At 42.5% G+C, this 17,630-nt stretch overlaps 1 protein-coding gene across 5 annotated transcripts in view; it reads right to left on the bottom strand.

Moving 5' to 3' along the window:
- MAP3K19 (mitogen-activated protein kinase kinase kinase 19) overlaps positions 1-17,630 on the bottom strand; it is a 54,580-nt gene that overhangs the window by 2,408 nt on the left and 34,542 nt on the right. For 2 of the 5 annotated variants that reach the window (XM_010367412.2, XM_010367421.2), the window contains 3 exons: positions 13,208-15,658; positions 11,077-11,226; positions 7,943-8,640 (listed from right to left, as the gene is read on the bottom strand). In XM_010367412.2, coding sequence (XP_010365714.2) covers positions 7,943-8,640; positions 11,077-11,226; positions 13,208-15,658 — 3,299 coding nt within the window. The remainder of the gene's footprint in view (positions 1-7,942; positions 8,641-11,076; positions 11,227-13,207; positions 15,659-17,630) is intronic. The other 3 variants (XM_010367429.1, XM_010367436.1, XM_010367446.1) reach the window with 3 other exon arrangements.

Here is a 17,630-nt window from a genome sequence, read left to right as displayed (position 1 = left end):
CCCTGGTATGTGTTCTTGGTCCCTTTGTCAAAAATAAGTTGGTTTACATATGGGACTTATTTCTGGGTTCTCTGCTCTGTTCTATTAGTTTATGTGTCTGTTTTTATACCAATACCATGCTGTTTTGGTTACTATAGACTTGTAATATATTTTGTATATATTTTGTGTATATTTTGAAGTGACATAGTGTGATGCCTCCAGCTTTGTTCTTTTTGCTCAGTATTGCTTTGGCTCTTTCAGCTCCTTTTTGGTTCCACACAAATTTTAGGACTGTTTTTTATATATTTCTGTGAAAAATTACATTGGTATTTTGATAGAGGTTTTATTGAATCCATAGATGACTTTGGTTAGTATGACCATTTTAACAATATTGATTCATGTGACCCATGAGCATTCGTTTGTGTCTTCAATTTTTTTCATCAATGTTTTGTAGTTTATTTCATCAATGTTCTGTAGTTTTCCTTGTAGAGGTCTTTCACCTCCTTGGTTACATTTGTTCCCAGGTATTTTATTTTATTTTTGTAGCCATTTTAAATGGGATTGCCTTCTTGATTTCTTTTTCAGCTACTTCATTGGTATATAGAAACACTACAGATTTTTGTATGTTAATTTTCTATCCTGCAACTTTACTGAATTGATCTAAGAGTTTTTGGTGGAGTCGTTAGGTTTTTCTAGATATAAGATCACGTCATCTGCAAAGAGGCACAGTTTGACTTTCTCTTTTCCAGTTTGAATGCCTTTTATTCTTTTTTTTTTTTTTTTTTTTTTTTTTGAGATGGAGTCTTGCTCTGTCACCCAGGCTGGAGTGCAGTGGCACAATCTCAGCTCACTGCAAGCTCCACCTCCCGGGTTCACGCCATTCTCCTGCCTCAGCCTCCCGAGTAGCTGGGACTACAGGCGCCCGCCACCTCGCCCGGCTAATTTTTTTGTATTTTTTAGTAGAGACGGGGTTTCACCGTGTTAGCCAGGATGATCTCGATCTCCTGACCTCGTGATCCGCCCGTCTCGGCCTCCCAAAGTGCTGGGATTACAGGCTTGAGCCACCGCGCCCGGCCTTTTTTTTTTTTTTTTTTTTTTTTTTTTTTTGAGACAGAGTGTTGCTCTTGCTGCCCAGGCTAGAGTGCAATGGCACAAACTTAGCTCACTGCAACCTCTGCCTCCCAGGTTCAAGCGATTCTCCTGTCTCAGCCTCCTGAGTAGCTGGGATTACAGGCATGTGCCACCACACCTGGGTAATTTTGTATTTTTAGTGGAGATGGGGTTTCTCCATGTTGGTCAGGCTGGTCTCAAACTCCTGACCTCAGGTGATCCACCTGCCTCGGCCTTCCAAAGTGCTGGGATTACAGGCATGAGCCACCATGCCTGGCCTAAAACTTTTACTATATCATCCCATTCTCTCCTGGCCTGTAAGGTTTCTGCTGATAAAGCCACTGTTAGTCTCATGGGAATTCTTTTATATGTTACTAGATGCTTTTCTTTTGCTGTTCTTAGAATTTTCTCTTTGTCTTTGACTTTTGACAGTTTGACTATAATGTACCATGGAGAAGACCTTTCTAGGTTGTATCTATTTGTGGATCTCTTAGCTTCCTGTATCTAGGTGTCTAAATCTCTTGCTAGACCTGGGAAAGTCTCAACTATTCTGTCTTTAAATAGATTTTCTATACCTTTAGTCTTCTCTTCACCTTCTGGAACAACCAAAATTGTCTATTTGGTCAATCTGTAGTTTCCCACATGTCATGTAGGCTTTGTTCACTCCTTTTTTTTTTTCTTTATTTTTGTCTAAATGGGTTATTTCAAAAGATCTGTATTCAAGTCCTGAGATTCTTTCTCCTGCTTGATGTAATCTATTGTTGAAGCTCGTGAATGAATTTGCACATGTGGTGTAACAGTCATTTATTTTAATTTTTTGGATTGGCTTTCATAGGGGAAGACTTTTTCCTGAAGATGTATCTATGGTGTTGATTGGGTAGGATGCTTTAGCCTTGATTCTGGGTGTATGCAGTAGTGTGGTCTTGGTATAATTTCTTCATCTGTAAACAGCACCAGTGGTGTCTGTGATTTCCTCAGTGGCTTAGTCTTTGATTGTTAGTGGAGTCTGTGGTGAGGTTTTACTGGGGATTGGCATGCCAGGTGGACCAGTCCTCTAGCCTGAGTGGTAGTGGTGGTGTGTCAAGCATGCCCATCCTTGGGCCCTGGGTGGCATACATGGGCACTAGTGTTAATGGGTTCAAATGGGCCAATTCTTGGGCTTCCAAGGCTTGCTCAGGTCCTGGTAGTGGTGTGCTGGGTACGTGGATAGGTCCTTAGACTCCTGGGCAGTATGCATGGCATGGGCAATGGCAATAGTGGTACTGGGATAACGCTTGGGCTCCATAGCAGCAGGCACTGGTGTTAATAGTGGCTGCAATGGACTGGATGGGCCAGTCCTTGAGCCCTCAGGAGGAATGTACAGATATCAGCATTGATAGGGCAGAGAATCCCCAGGCCCCAGGCAATGTGCTCAGACACTGGCAGGGGTGCTGGGCCAGGCTTGTTTGACCTTTCCTCAGGCCCTCCAGTGGTACATTCAGGTGTCAGCAGTGGTGGGCAGGGTGGGGTGATCCTCAGGGCCCTGGCATGATGATTGGGTGGCTGCAGCTCCAGTGGTGGTGGGCAAAGGGAGCCTGTCATTAGGGCACATGCAAGTGTGCTACAGCCCTGCCACTGGTGGGAGCAGGCTTGCTGTCAGTGGCAGCACCTTCAGGCAGGTGGCTCTCAGGTTCCAGGGAGCTCACGGTTTGGCTTCTGGTGGTGGCAGTAGCTGCAGCCAAGAAAGCCAGTCCTCAGGGCACATGCAAATGTGCTGCAACCCTGTTGCCGAAGCAGCTGGGGTCACTGCCAGTGGCACACACTTCAGCCTAAGCAGAGGCTGCAGTCGACAGCAGCAGAGCCTGTGAGCAGCAGTGCATGTGAGTGGCAGCCCTGCTGCTGGAAAGGGTGGAGTTGCTATCTGTTACAGCCACCTCAGGTAGGCAGTTCTTAGGCTCTGGGGAGCACATGCTTTGGCTCCCTTTGTCCCAGGAGCACTGCACTGTTGTTTCTGGGGTGCAGGACACCATGTGTGCTACAATGCTGGGGATCTGGTCACTCCACTGGGTACAACTGGCATCACACTGCTGCAGCCCTCCAGGTAAACACAAGAAGATGTAAGTAGGATTCCAAGGATATGGAGTTGCAGGGGCTGTTGGACCCCAGGGCGGGATGGAGTCTGGTGGGGACCGGACTCTCAAAATGATGCCATGCTGTAGCTGCTTAGGACTCAGGGATGTGTGGGACTTGGTGTGGGCTCCCTCTCTGGAGCAATGCTGTCACGTGGTTTCCAGGCAGCTCCATATTCTAGTCTCAGTGTCTGCAAGGACTAAAGGGTTCTCCCATGGCTAGGATTACAGGAGTTCACTGTGAGAATGTGGACCACTGGGGATCTCTCACCCTTTCCCAACACTGGGGAGCCTCTCTGGGCTCTCAGCCAATCTCAACCAAACTGACTGCCTTCCTTCCCTTTTATTCCATGTCTCAGGTGTTTCCTGTCACTTCTCTGTTGAAATCCATGTTCTCTCTCAGATGCTGTATTTGAAATGTGGTTATCTACTTGCTATTTTAGTTCTTTGTGGAGGAAGTAAGTGCCAGATGCCTCTAGTCAGCCATCTTGAAGCCCCTCCTCTTTTAATAATTTTGAAAGCACAATGGCCAACAGATCATTTTCCAGTTGAAAATGGAAAATAAATACTCTTAAAAGTATTTTATATTGTGTAAAAGTATTATATTTTGTGTCATTTCTAAAGTTAAAAAAAAAAAAAAAGTCCAGCAAGGCACAGTGGCTCACGCCTGTAATCCCAGCACTTTGGGAGGCTAAGGCGGGTGGATCAGGAGATCAGGAGTTCAAGACCAGCCTGGCCAACATGGTGAAACCCTGTCTCTACTAAACAAACAAAAACATTAGCTGGCCGTGGTGGCGGGCACCTGTAATCCCAGCTACTCGGGAGGCTGAAGCAGGAGAATTGTTTGAACCCATGGATGGAGGTTGCAGTGAGCCAAGATCATACCACTGCACTCCAGCCTGGGTAACAGAGCAAGACTCCGTCTCGAAAAACAAACAAAGAAAAAAATCCTTTCACCATGGGGAGGGCCTTTCTCCTGCCTTTAAAATATGCAGAAATCTCTCTCCTTTAAAATCCTTTCCTTAAACTGGATACCATTTCTAGCTATTACCGCTCCCCCACCCACTTTTTTTTTTTTTTTTTTTTTTGAGACAGGATCTCATTCTGTTGCCCAAGCTGGAGTGCAGTGGCATGATCACGGCTCACTGTGGTCTCAACCTTCCAGGCTCAAGTGATCCTCCCACCTCAGCCTTCTGAGTCTCTGGAACTACAGGTGTACGCCACCATGGCTTGCTAATTTTTAATTTTTTTTTCTTTTTTTTTTGAGATGGAACCTTGCTCTGTTGCCCAGGCTGGAGTGCAGTGGTGTAATCTCGGCTCACTGCAAGCTCCGCCTCCCGGGTTCACGCCATTCTCCTGCCTCAGCCTCCCAAGTAGCTGGGACTGCAGGCGCCCGCCACCATGCCCGGATAATTTTTTGTATTTTAAGTGGAGATGGGTTTCACCGTGTTAGCCAGGATGGTCTTGATCTCCTGACCTCGTGATCCACCCACCTCGGCCTCCCAAAGTGCTGGGATTACAGGCGTGAGCCACAGTGCCTGGCTAATTTTTAAATTTTTTGTAGAAACAGGGTCTCCCTATGTTGCCCAGGCTGATCTCAAACTCCTGGGCTCAATTAGTTATTCTGCCTCAGCCTCCCAAAGTGCTGGGATTACAAGCGTGAACCACTGCACCTGGTCCATCCCATTTTAAAAATTGCTGCCAAATGTCTCTAACAGGGCTAAGCTCGGTGACTTCCCTCCAGTATTCTTAACCATTTGGCCCACTCCTCTATAGAAATTGCCCTCTTGAAATTTCTTGAAATTAACCAAATTTAATGAGCTCATCCTTTTTGTCATTTCTGTAGCATTTGAAATATTCACTACTCCCTCCTACCTGAAACTACCTCTGCTTAGATTTACGGGACAGTCTGTCCTCTTGTTTCTTCTTACACCTTGGGGCAACTCCCTTCCCTTCCTCCCTTCCCTTCTCCAGTTATGTGCTAGACTTGATGCCATGCATTTCTGTTAGCTTCCACTGTGAGCATTTTCAAAATATTTTCCCCAGCCCTACATTTTTTTAATGACTGTAGCAATCAACCTTATAATGATTTTTTTTTTTTTTTTTTTTTTTTTTTTTTTTTTTTTTTTTGAGACAGGGTCTCGCTCTGTCCCTTAGGCTGGAGTGCAGTGGCGCCATCTCAGCCCACTGCAGCCTCAACTTCCCGGGGTCAAGGGATCCTCTCAACCTCTCAACTCAGCCTCTTGAGTAGCTGGGACTACAGGCACACACCACCATGCCTGGCTAATTTTTGTATTTTTTTGAAAAGATGGGGTTTCGCCATGTGGCCCAGGTTGGTCTCCATCTCAAACTCCTGGACTCAAGCGATCTGCCCATCTTGGCCTTCCTAAGTGCCGGGATTACAGGCATGAGCCACCGCACCTGGCTGTTATAATGATTTTTAAATGTGTCCTTCCAATCTTAATTGCTTTCCTGAGCTATAATTTCAAAGCTTCAAATGTCTCCTTATATGGGGTGGGAAGGGTTTAGCTGCCTCCCCTGTTCTTCTCTCACAACTGTGATTTCTCTCATTATCCAGACTCAGAAACATGAAATCCTATCATCCTGCTCCATTACCAAGTCTTGATTCACCTTTTCTCTGAAATTTTCTGGAATCCTTTACAACCCCACTTTACTTTACCACCATCAGCATCCAAGCTCTAGATTTCTGCAGAGTCTTCTAGTCTCAAGCAGCATCCATCCCAGGCCTTTCAATACATTGCCATCTGACCTGCCCTCCCACAGACCCTTTTCTTTATGGTCTTTTCAACCCCAAATCTTTTGCAGCCCCCTGCTCCTCACTGCCTACTGCAACAAAGCTAAACTCCTTGGCCTGACCTCCCAGAACTTGGTCTGTCCCTAGGAGTACCCGCTCCATGCTTATTTCTCTCAGCTTCCCCAAGTTCATTTCTGTTTTATTTAGACTTTTCCTAGTCTATGCCTGATTACCTCTATTTCTGAATCTTTAAGAGTGCCTCACCCTTTATTTTCTGGCCATCCATATCGCCAGGGAGTATTGTTATTGATATCAGGTGAGATATCAATATACCTCAGGGTCTTTGCCATAGAATTTTAGAAGGTAATTATATACTTGTATATGACTCTAATTAGGTAAGTTATGTTAGTATTCTTCCTAATGATCATTAACTGTAAACTCCTAATTTTGTGCCCCACACTCTGCTAAGTAATTTACATGCACCATTTCACTTAACCTTCACAATAACCCTGTTAATTTATTATTAGTGGTGTGAATTGTACATTGCTTAGTTTATGAAGCAATGGTTCAAAAGGAGAGCCATAAAAGAAGATTCCACCATTTCTCTTTAAAGCGCTTTGTGTGTGCGTGTTTAATCACAACTTGAAAGAAAATGAGAATAACAAGTGGTTTCTAGCTGTGAGTCAATAATATAGGTAATTGTTAAATTCAGAACAAAGCAACTACAATAGTTTTAAGAGTTGACACAAATCTCTAAAGCTAATACTGGTCTATATGATATTCCAGCACATTTATGCAGTTTGTTTTTTGGGGAGAGGGTGGGCAGCTCGGTGACTGGGGCTTTGTCCACAAAATCCACACTGGAAACCTAAGGGGTCTCTGCATCTAGTAATGCCAAAAACTATACCCCTGGAGTGGCATTCCTGCCCTGGCCCATGTAATCATCCTGAAATCAGCCAGGACAGACTGATACACACCTGCTAGGAGAGAGAGACAGAGACTTAAAAACAGGCACATTCATTGGCAGAGAGGGAGAATCTTAGATTCTAAGATTCATTCAGAAAGGCAAAATGAAGCCCTTGGGTGTTGGAGGTTGCCATATGTGCTTGCTAAAAGATGGGACACTGGAGTTTTTCATCGAGGGATAAGAAGGCACACTTCCTTGAAAGACAGAAAATTGACTTTGAGTCTCAGGCCTTTCTTGTCCTCCAACTAAAGTTGAGCCTTGCTAGGTAGGTGGGTTCGGGGCTGCTGTGCAATATCCTAGAGTGGGCTCCAGCACCCACAGCCCTACTCCTTAACTCTTCCCCACCCCATGGGTACACACTTTAACTAGAGTCATCTCTCTGCTTTTATTTTATTCTTTGATTTAAGATTTCATATGAGCAGAGAGTACCTGGCTAAAAATTTGAAAATCACCGCACTAGTTCATCTCCATTATATTACAGTTACAGTTCTAACATTTTACCCAGAATTTAATTCCATAGATATGAGAGAAGATAATGAAGGGAAAACAGACAATTTTCTAAGGCTTTCATGATTCACCAAATATTCCCCAACTTGACGTTGAAACTGGAGATTTCAACTCCAATTAGACATTTGTTTCTTTGGTTCAAAATGTTTCCCCTCACTTTAAATGCGAGGTGATGTCATTTCACCCTAGCCAGTTCCTAGGAAGATGACTCATTGGTAAATAAGTGGATCTTTAATACATTTTGCAAACCCATTGATTTGGGCAAGTATTAACAGAACTTAATAAGACATTTAATGGAGGCACTTTCTACTTGAAGCATTGCCTCCTATATCCTGATACAACAATGAACACAATTACCCAATATGACTGATTATGATTACTTTCAGCACAAAATCACTGTCTACTTGACTTCATAACCAAAACAAAGCTTTTAATGGGCCATAAATTGCAAGGGAAACGTCAGCCACTTGGAATCTCTGGGCATTTGTCTTCCTCCTCTTGCTTTCAGTTTCTTACCTGGTCAGGCACATGCGCACAAAGTCTGCTGCATTTTCTGAGAAGTGGTCTGGTAAAGGAGGCATCAGCCCTCGGTGTGCTCCGATGTAAAACATGGCAGCCATCCTGTCCATGGAAGCTAGTGGAGGCTTCCCTGTAGCCATCTCAAACACAGTACAACCAATGCTCCAGATATCTGATTTCCTTCCATAGCCAGACTCACTGATGACTTCTGGGGCCATCCAATATGGAGTCCCATGCATGGACTTAAGCATGTCACTGTGGGTGCCATTTAAACCTGCCCAGGCCAAACGCTTGGCACAGCCAAAGTCAATCAGCTTTATTATTCCAGTTGGCATGAGCATAACATTATTTCCTTTTATATCGCGATGTACCACACAGTTCTCATGGAGATAAGCAACACCTTGCAGAATTTGTTTCGTATATTTACAGAACACCATCTCAGGCAATGGCCCAAAACGGTTTATAATACTAGAGATTGAGCCACCGGGAACAAACTCCATGAAAATGCTCACAGTGTTCTCTTGCAAGCATGTCCCCAAATAGGCCACAATGTTGACATGTTTCAGTGCTTTGAGCAAATCTACTTCTTCCTGTAGTTTCTGGTATTCCTTTTCAGTAGCTAATTTATCAGAGGTATCCAAAGCCACCTGTTTTACAGCTATTAGCTGCCCTTGGCTAGTGAGACCACAGTATACCTAGAAGCAAACCAATAATACCTTGTTATTAAATTAATGACATAACTCATTCACAAAATGCCTCAGGTGACACTTGACTTTCCCTTCCCTTCCTAAACCCTTGTCTTTCTCTAAGTTGATACCTCCCTTCCTAAATGCAAAGTATTTAAGCAAATTCAGTGTTTCAGTGGAGCCAAGATGGGTGTGAGAAACATGGTGGATGGATGTCATATTGGCTTAAAGTGGCTTGAATTGGCTAGAATACTGGCTTCATTTTTCCCCAGCTGTATAACTTGGGATAAATGTCTAATCTTTTGACTTCAGTTTTTCTCATCTGTAAAACTGAGGTAACAATACCTGCCTCACAGATTTCTTTTTCTTTTTTTTTTCTTTTAGACAGGGTCTCACTCTGTTGCCCAGGCTGGAGTGCATTGGCACAATCACAGCTCATTGCAGCCTCAACTTCCTGGGCTCAAGCAATCCTCCCGCCTCAGCCTCCTGAATAGCTAGTAGCTAGAATCAGGTGTGTGCCACCACACCTGGCTAATTTTCTGTGTGTGTGTGTGTATGTGTGTGTACTTTTTGTAGAGCCACCGTGCTTTTTCTTTTTTTTTTTCTTTTGGATACAGGGTCTCTCTCTGTCACCCAGGCTGGAGTGCAGTGGCTCTGATCATATCTCACTGCAGCCTCAAACTCCTGGGCTCAAGCGATCCTCCTGCCTCAGTGTCCTGAGTACCTGGGAATACAGGCATGTACCACCACATTAGGCTAATTTTTAAAGTATTTTTGGGGAGACCAGGTCTTGCTATGTTGCCCAGGTTGCCTCACAGAATTTTTTTTCTTTTTTGTTTTTTTGAGACAGAGTCTCGCTCTGTCACCCAGGCTGGAGTGCAGTGGCATGATCTGGGCTCACTGCAACCTCTGCCTCCTGGGTTCAAGCAATTCTCATGCCTCAGCCTCCTGAGTAGCTGGGATTACAGGTGTGTGCCACCACACCTGGCTAATTTTTGTATTTAGTAGAGATGGGGTTTCACCATATGGTCAGTCTGGTCTTGAACTCCTGACCTCAAGAGATCCACCTGCGTCAGCCTCCCAAAGTGCTGGGATTACAGGTGAGAGCCACCACACCTGGCCTACCTCCCAGATTTCTATGATGACTACATGAGATGGTGGTTTGGAAAAGCTCCTGACAATACGTAAATAGAGCTAGTTCAGCTCCCAAGCTCTCTGGAGTGAGAAGGAGACAGGCCTTGGAAATCACCCTTGTGATATAATCTCAGTGGTTTTGTGTCTTCCTATCTTCTCACTGATTCCTGAAATGTCCCCATCTGGAGACAGCACAAGTCTTATTTGGGGGCCAGCCTTTTCTTTACTCATCTATGTAAATAACTATCTAAAGTGCTAGGGTTTAGATATCTAATGTTTGTACATATTTAAGACGTACATGTGATGTGTTAATACATGCATAGAATGTGTAACGATCAAGACAGCGTGTTTAGGACATCCATCACCTCAAACATTTGTCATTTTCTTTGTGTTGGGGGCATTTCAAATCTTCTAGCTAATTGGAAATACACATTATATTGTTGACTATAGTCACCCTACTGTGTTATCAAACACTAGAACTTATTTCTTCTGACTGTATGTTTGTACCCACCTGTCTTCACCCCCTACCCTCCAAGATCTCTTACACAATTCACAAAATGTAAGGAACATCTTTTGTTTTTGCCATCTACCAATGATTCTCCAAACTTCCAGTAACATATTCAGCTGTTGAAAGAAGATATTTTATTTTTATTTTTTTGAGACGGAGTTTCGCTCCGTCGCCCAAGCGGGAGTGCAGGGGCACGATCTCGGCTCACTGCAAGCTCCGCCTCCCAGGTTCACGCCATTCTCCTGCCTCAGCCTCCCGAGTAGCTGGGACTACAGGCGCCCACCACCATGCCCGGCTAATTTTTTGTATTTTTAGTAGAGATGGGGTTTCACCGTGTTAGCCAGGATGGTCTCGATCTCCTGACCTCGTGATCTGCCTGCCTCGGCCTCCCAAAGTGTTGGGATTACAAGCGTGAGCCACTGCGCCCGATCAAAGGAAGAGATTTCTTTCCCATTGGACTTGAACCTGGGAGGATGAGAGGCTAGAAATGCAGTGGCCATTGTATCGCTATATGTGCCTGAGAAAGAGCCAGACAGAGAGAGAGACCAGATCCCGATGACATCGTCTGACTCCTGAAGCCACCTGAGCCCAGAGCCTGACCTATTCCAGACCTTTCGATTGGATAAAGCAGTAACTGTCCTTTCCCTCAGTGGTTGGATTTTCTGTTACTTCAACTGAAAGAGTTCTAAGTAAAAGAATGCTTGCCAGAGGAAGCAGGGAGGATGACTGGGGAGTGAGAGGGGCGGAGGGAGGGACTGTGGAGGGGTGGGGAGTGCTGATTTCAAGTTTCCAGTTCAACTTACTGTGCCATAGGCTCCCTTTCCAAGAATCTCACCCTTGGTCCATAGGATAGCTTCTTCAGACTTTAAACTATTTTCAGAAAATGTCATCTTTTCATCTGAGATGAGAAATTTCTCCTCCCTGTCATATATCCTGAGCCCATTACTATGCCTCTGGAAGAATGAGACAAAAGGAAAGATGACCATTAAACCAAGTCACTGGGATGGAGAGAAAGGGGTGAGAGTAAAGTCTTCTTTTCAAATGTTCCCATCTGTGGCCACTCTTAAAGGTAACTTCTAGAGACACATTGTTCCCCCAAATGACCACGTAGTGTATCTTAGCTGTGTACTTCAGCCTTGTTAATTATACACATTTTAAAACCACATCTTGCTCTGTATATTTTATAGGAGGAGATCTTAGGCCTGTTCATCTCAGGCTCCACATGAGCCTGCAGCTACTAACCACTATCTTTTGAGAATGATCTTTCACAAGGTCCCTATCATGACAGAATATGTTAATGTGTGCCATCTCCTCAGACCCCTAACCTCAACTCTCCTCAAAATTCCCATTATCATGGTCAGCTTGCTCCTAAACACAGACTAGTTCAGAAAGAGAAACATACACAGAGCTGGACACATACATAGAGACACACATACTCATACACACATATTCATGTATGTGTTCACACAAATGTACACACACATAAACATAAATGATATATAATCCATAAACATACATGCACACATATACATCACATATATACATACACATATGTACTGAGAGATAATATACAAACCAACAATGGCCAGACCATATATAAAAATAGAACTCTGACCTACAGTGTGCAGCAACCGAACCAGGAAATCAACTTATTATCTACAGTAACCAAACCAGGAAGCCAGTTTACTATCTACAAGCCAGACTTGCAGGAAGTCAGACTAGTATCTCTAGCAAACAGTCTAGGAAGCTACGGGATAATTCTTTACCTTTTATATTCTTCTGACCAACTATTTAAAATAATTATTCCTGGCCGGGTGCAGTGGCTCACGCCTGTAAACCCAGCACTTTGGGAGGCCAAGGCAGGTGGATCACGAGGTCAGGAGTTCCAAGACCAGCCTGGCCAAGATGGTGAAACCCTATCTCTTCTAAAAATACAAAAATTATCCAGGCGTGGTAGCAAGTGCCTGTAATCCCAGCTACTCGAAAGGCTGAGGCAGGAGAATTGCTTGAACCCAGGAGGCGGAGGTTGCAGTGAGCCAAGATCGCGCCACTGCACTCTAGCCTGGGCAACAGAGCAAGACTCCATCTCAAAAAAAAAAAAATTATTCCTGATCCTGATACGGTGTGGATATAGTGTACTATAACCTGAGTTAGTGTTCAATAAATAATATTTCAGCTTAACTACTGTTTCTGTCTTTAAAATTTCAGTTTGGGAGGCTCGTGTACGTTAGTGAAAATGATAACAAAACCCAACTATCTGTTGATCTTCCCCACTCCATGCCCACTCCTATGCCAAACAAAATTTTTTAAAATCTTATTTCAGGATTTTTGCTTACACTTCCATGAGAACAATGTCCGAGTCTTGTACAGCACTATGCTCCTAGTTCTTGGCCCACTGCCAGAAACACAGTAGGCATCAATAATAATTTTGCATTAAAGTAGTGAATCATCTGACAGCAAATGCTCAGATGTAGGGACTCTGAGAAATGTACATTTCATGTCTTCATATGAACAAAATGGTGAGCCACTTCTGGAGCCATGTTCATTTCTTTCTATCTCACATACCTAGAGCAATGTCTTGCCTATAATTATCTCTCTGCTGACAGTTGGAAATGATATGCTGTTGATTGAAAATGTCATCATTGAATAAAATACTGACCTATTTTAATGGTTTTGCTAAATTAATTTAACCAAACTGATTTCATTGCAATGTCAAGCTAGCTAAATTCCAGAAGTGAGGCAGCATAATGAAAACATCTTAGCCTGGGAGTCAGATGACCTGAATTCCAACCTTGTGATCAAACAATGAGACCTTGAAGAAACTATTTAATCGTTTAGGGTTTATAATTCCTCATTTGAAAATAAGGGGTTTGAACCAGATTATCTCTGAGGTCCTTCCCACCCCAATGAATCTCGGATTCTAATTTTACCAACCTGGATTTTGACATTTGTTGTCCCTCTGTCCGTTTCTTTTGGGGTACTTCCTCTCCGACTGAGGATACGATTTAGGTTTTCAGGTTCTGTTCCATTTGCCATTTTTTGGCAAGAGTTGTTATCTTTCTCATCGAGAGCTAATAACTCTGCAGCTAGACAACCTAATAGTTCATCTGTCAATTCCTCATTATTTACAGAGTCCGGAATTCCTTGGGAAATTGAATTTGTGCCATTTAAAGTTTTTCCAAACATTTGATAAGTGATTGACTTATTTGCTAAACTATCATGATCTAAATAATGTACCCAATATTGATATGTCTGGGAAGATGCACTTTCTTGTTTTTCTTGGAAAGAGAAATTTGCAAGTGTTTTAGACTGATCTGAAATACTACCAAACTCTAGATCATTAGTTGAAATTCGGCTGGCATTTACTTTACTAAAAGATGCTGTATTCTGCTTTTCTTGCTGTACATACTTGTTAGAATTCTTCTCACTAGACACTGCCCAGCTGTTTTCCAAAGGGATAAATGGGATCTGGTGATGTAGCTTTTCAAGTTCTTGCAGATCTCTGAGGCTTGTGGTGAGTATTTGATTGTTAGAAATGTCTCTATCGCCCGTAGACTCTTCCACAGAAACTTCTTCAACAATGGATAAATCTGAGACAGGAGGGAATTCATTCTCTTTCATGGACTGCTCAGGTGTCTGAGCCAAGTTCGTGGGATGAATTTCATCTTTGGAAGATAGAAACTCATTTCCTGAATACTTTATCTGCCAGTCTGGTTCTGAAATACCATCACCGTTTTCAATGTCATGTAGGTTGCTACGTACAGCCTTGGAACTCTTTTCTTTAGAAATTAAGCCTTTGTGCTCTTGTTTAATGCCAAATGAAGTCTTTGGGGGTTTCATATGTGGTTTCTTCTGAGAAAGTCTTGTTCTGATATTGCTGCTCCTCTCACTGTGTGAAGATCGACATTTATTGGTGATACATCTGCCTGATGGAGCCGAACATATCTCACGGTAATACTTGTTTTCATCCCTTTCAGCCTCTCGCACATGACAATAAACAGGGGTCCCAAACATTTCATAGATTCCAGGTCCATTAGCAGTTGAATTGATTTCTTGAAACATATCACTATACTTAAGATCTGGGTAATTTAGTCTTGGCTGTGCGGGTTGAACAGAGAGAGGAACACGTGACTTTTGTATTCCTGGATTTTTACATATGCAAGGAAATGATTGCTTTTTAGGTTTCTGAGTCCGGTGAGTTGATTGCTTCTTTGCTATCTGTGGCATTCTCTTTTGAAACCTGGGCAATTGCCAAGGCCTGGGGTCAACAAGTCCCAAAGCAGGGAAAATTTGTGCTTTTATGCTGGTTTTATGCATGGTAGGCTTAATGGGACCTTCAGTAGAAATCAGGAAATTCGGAGGAGTCTTCTTAATTGTCTTAGTCTTTGAATCCAACTTACTTCTATGGGAATTCATCTTATGCTTGTCATTTTCTTGGTGTACAAGTATGTTGACACTATGGTTGTTATGAATGGTTCTCTTTGTTTTTTGGAGGCTTGGTTTGGCTATTGCTGGTTCCTTGGGGCTTCCATCCACAGGGAAGGTGATGTGGATAAGAGGCACCATCCCACTCATTTCTGGTTTGGCTCCTTCCGCTATTGATATTTTTATGTTTGTCTCCATGCTCCTACGACCTTCTGGAAGTTTATCAATGGGGTCATCAAAGAATACATTGGATAAGCTTTTAAGTACAGTACACTCTTCTAAAATATTGTTTGGTTCCATTGCTTCATCTTTATGTAATGAAGCTCTTTTTGAAGCAGCTTTATTATTTCTCATCTCTTCATCCTGGCTTGGAGTTATTTCTGAATGCTGGGCTTCTTGGAATTTGCTTGGAATGGTACATACTATTTCTGAATCTTGTTCATAGTTTTTGGCTACTGACCTCTCATTCTTTCTTGATGAAAGATATTGAGAGTTCTCTTCTTCAGCTTTTCTCGTTTTACTACCATGGCAGTCAATATCCTCTTCCCTATCTGCAGGAATATTGCCTTCCTTCAAATTCTCAAAAGACACCGAAGACTGCCCTTTTTCAAGGTGGGTGATTTCAATTTTGTTACATTCTTCTATTTCCTTGGATTTCCAGTTCTCCTCCATCTCCAGGCATTGTCTGTGATGGTTAGCCTTAGGAAAAGAGCATATGTTTCTTGACCAAATGAAGCCATCAGAAGACCTGAGAGTCGAATCCATCAACAACTTAACTAGGGCTCCTGGAGGCTTATTTGTTGGGCTAAGATCAGACTGGCGAACAGACGCTGAGAGCTTAGGCACAAAAGACGTGACACTTGGAATGCTTCTTTCTTTCTCTTTTGGAAACTTGTGATTTCGGGGGATACAAAGGACACCAGATCGTGTGGGCAAGAGTGACAGTGGTGGCAGAGGGAACTAAAAGGAAAGAGAGAAAAAGCTATGAATGCAGAAACATATATAAATATGCTAACTGGTTTAAAGTAGTCTAAAGAGATTATAATATCCTCTTAAGGAAGGCTTTTAAAGTACAAAGCTAGCCTGGAGATCACGATTTTTTTTTTTTTTTTTTTTTTTTTTTTTTTTTTTTTTTTTGAGACAAGGTCTCGCTCTGTCACCCAGGCTGCAGTGTAGTGGAATAATCACAGCTTACTGCAGCCTTGACTTCCCGGGCTCAAGCGATCCTCCCACCTTAGCCTCCTGAGCAGCTGGGACTACAGGCGTGTGCCACCATGCCCGGCTAATTTTTTAATTTTAGTAGAGACGAGGTCTCTCTATGTTGCCCAGACTGGTCTCAAACTCCTGGCCTCAAGCAATCCTCCCACTTCTGCCTCCCAAAATGCTGGAATTACAAGCATGAGCCACTATGCCTGGAAAGATCACAATTTTTAAAACTAAAACCTCATTCCCCATATTTTTTTAGAACCAATTTAAAACAACACTTTTTTTTTAAGTTTTTAAAACAATTTTTTAATTTTTTTATATGTATTTTTTTATTATACTTTAAGTTCTAGGGTACATGTGCACAATGTGCAGGTTTGTTACATATGTATACATGTGCCATTTGGTGTGCTGCAAAACAACACATTTTAAAACCAGAATTATTATAGATGCAAATATTCATGGTTATATATATATATATATATATATATATATATATATATTTTTTTTTTTTTTTTTTTTTTTTTTTTTTTGAGACGGAGTCTTGCTGTGTCTCCTGGGCTGGAGTGCAGTGGCCGGATCTCAGCTCACTGCAAGCTCCGCCTCCCGGGTTTACGCCATTCTCCTGCCTCAGCCTCCAGAGTAGCTGGGACTACAGGCGCCCACCATCTCGCCGGGCTAGTTTTTTGTATTTTTAGTAGAGACGGGGTTTCACCGTGTTAGCCAGGATGGTCTCGATCTCCTGACCTCGTGATCCGCCCGTCTCGGCCTCCCAAAGTGCTGGGATTACAGGCTTGAGCCACCACGCTCGGCCCATGGTTATATATTTTTAAATGAAGGCCCTATAATGAAAATGGTAAAAATTTAAGATAAGAAGTCTTTTATTTCTCTTCCTTTTTCTTTTTACTTTCCATAGAATTGATTTAAGATTTTTGAAATCCCACTCGGAACAGTTTAAAGTTGTTGTTAAAATACCTCAAAAATTACCAGTTATTGACTAACTCAGAATTTGTATCTGAAACACAACTACTTACCATCATCTTGCTGAATTATTTTGTGAATGAAATGTACAAAATTTCATTTTTGTGGATGAAAGGAAAATGGATGGCTTTCATTTCTCCTTTGCCCTCTATTTTCAAACTAAGCTAGTTTTTATTATCATCCTGTAGAGGTCAGTGTAACCCAATGTATAGTATTAAGCTTTGTGGGCAGTAAGCTATGAACTCCTTAACTTTATGCTTCTTTTCATTGTGGTCTTTTCCTGTGTATACAGATTCAGTACCTATTTATATCACAATATTTAAAGGCATGAGTCTTGGGTAGTAATTGAGAAATATATGTTTAATTTTCATTCTATCGCCACGTATGTGTAAGAAGGAAGGAAATGGAACTTGACTTTAGAAACTTAGGCATTAAAAGTAGATGAGATGTAGTGTAGGTCCCAGTTTTACTGTCTAGATGATTTTCCCCATTTCTTCAAAATGACTTAGGAAATAAAGGCAGATTCACCCAGTGCTTAACCATCTGCCTAGTAATGGCCATTATATTTTTTTAGGTCAATAAATTTCTTTTTACAATGCTGAGCAGTACCTATGCGTAAGTATTTCTCAAAGCCTCATAGGAAAAGAAGGGTCAGGTAGTTGAGAAACTAAGAATTGCAAGTATCTTTCCAAAAACTTATAAATTAGACAACTAGGAAAACCTTTCCACCACTGGGGGGAGAAAAAGA

Source organism: Rhinopithecus roxellana, chromosome 14 (assembly GCF_007565055.1).
Source record: "Rhinopithecus roxellana isolate Shanxi Qingling chromosome 14, ASM756505v1, whole genome shotgun sequence".
Taxonomy (NCBI): domain Eukaryota; kingdom Metazoa; phylum Chordata; class Mammalia; order Primates; family Cercopithecidae; genus Rhinopithecus; species Rhinopithecus roxellana.
This window is presented reverse-complemented; position numbering and strand designations above follow the sequence as displayed.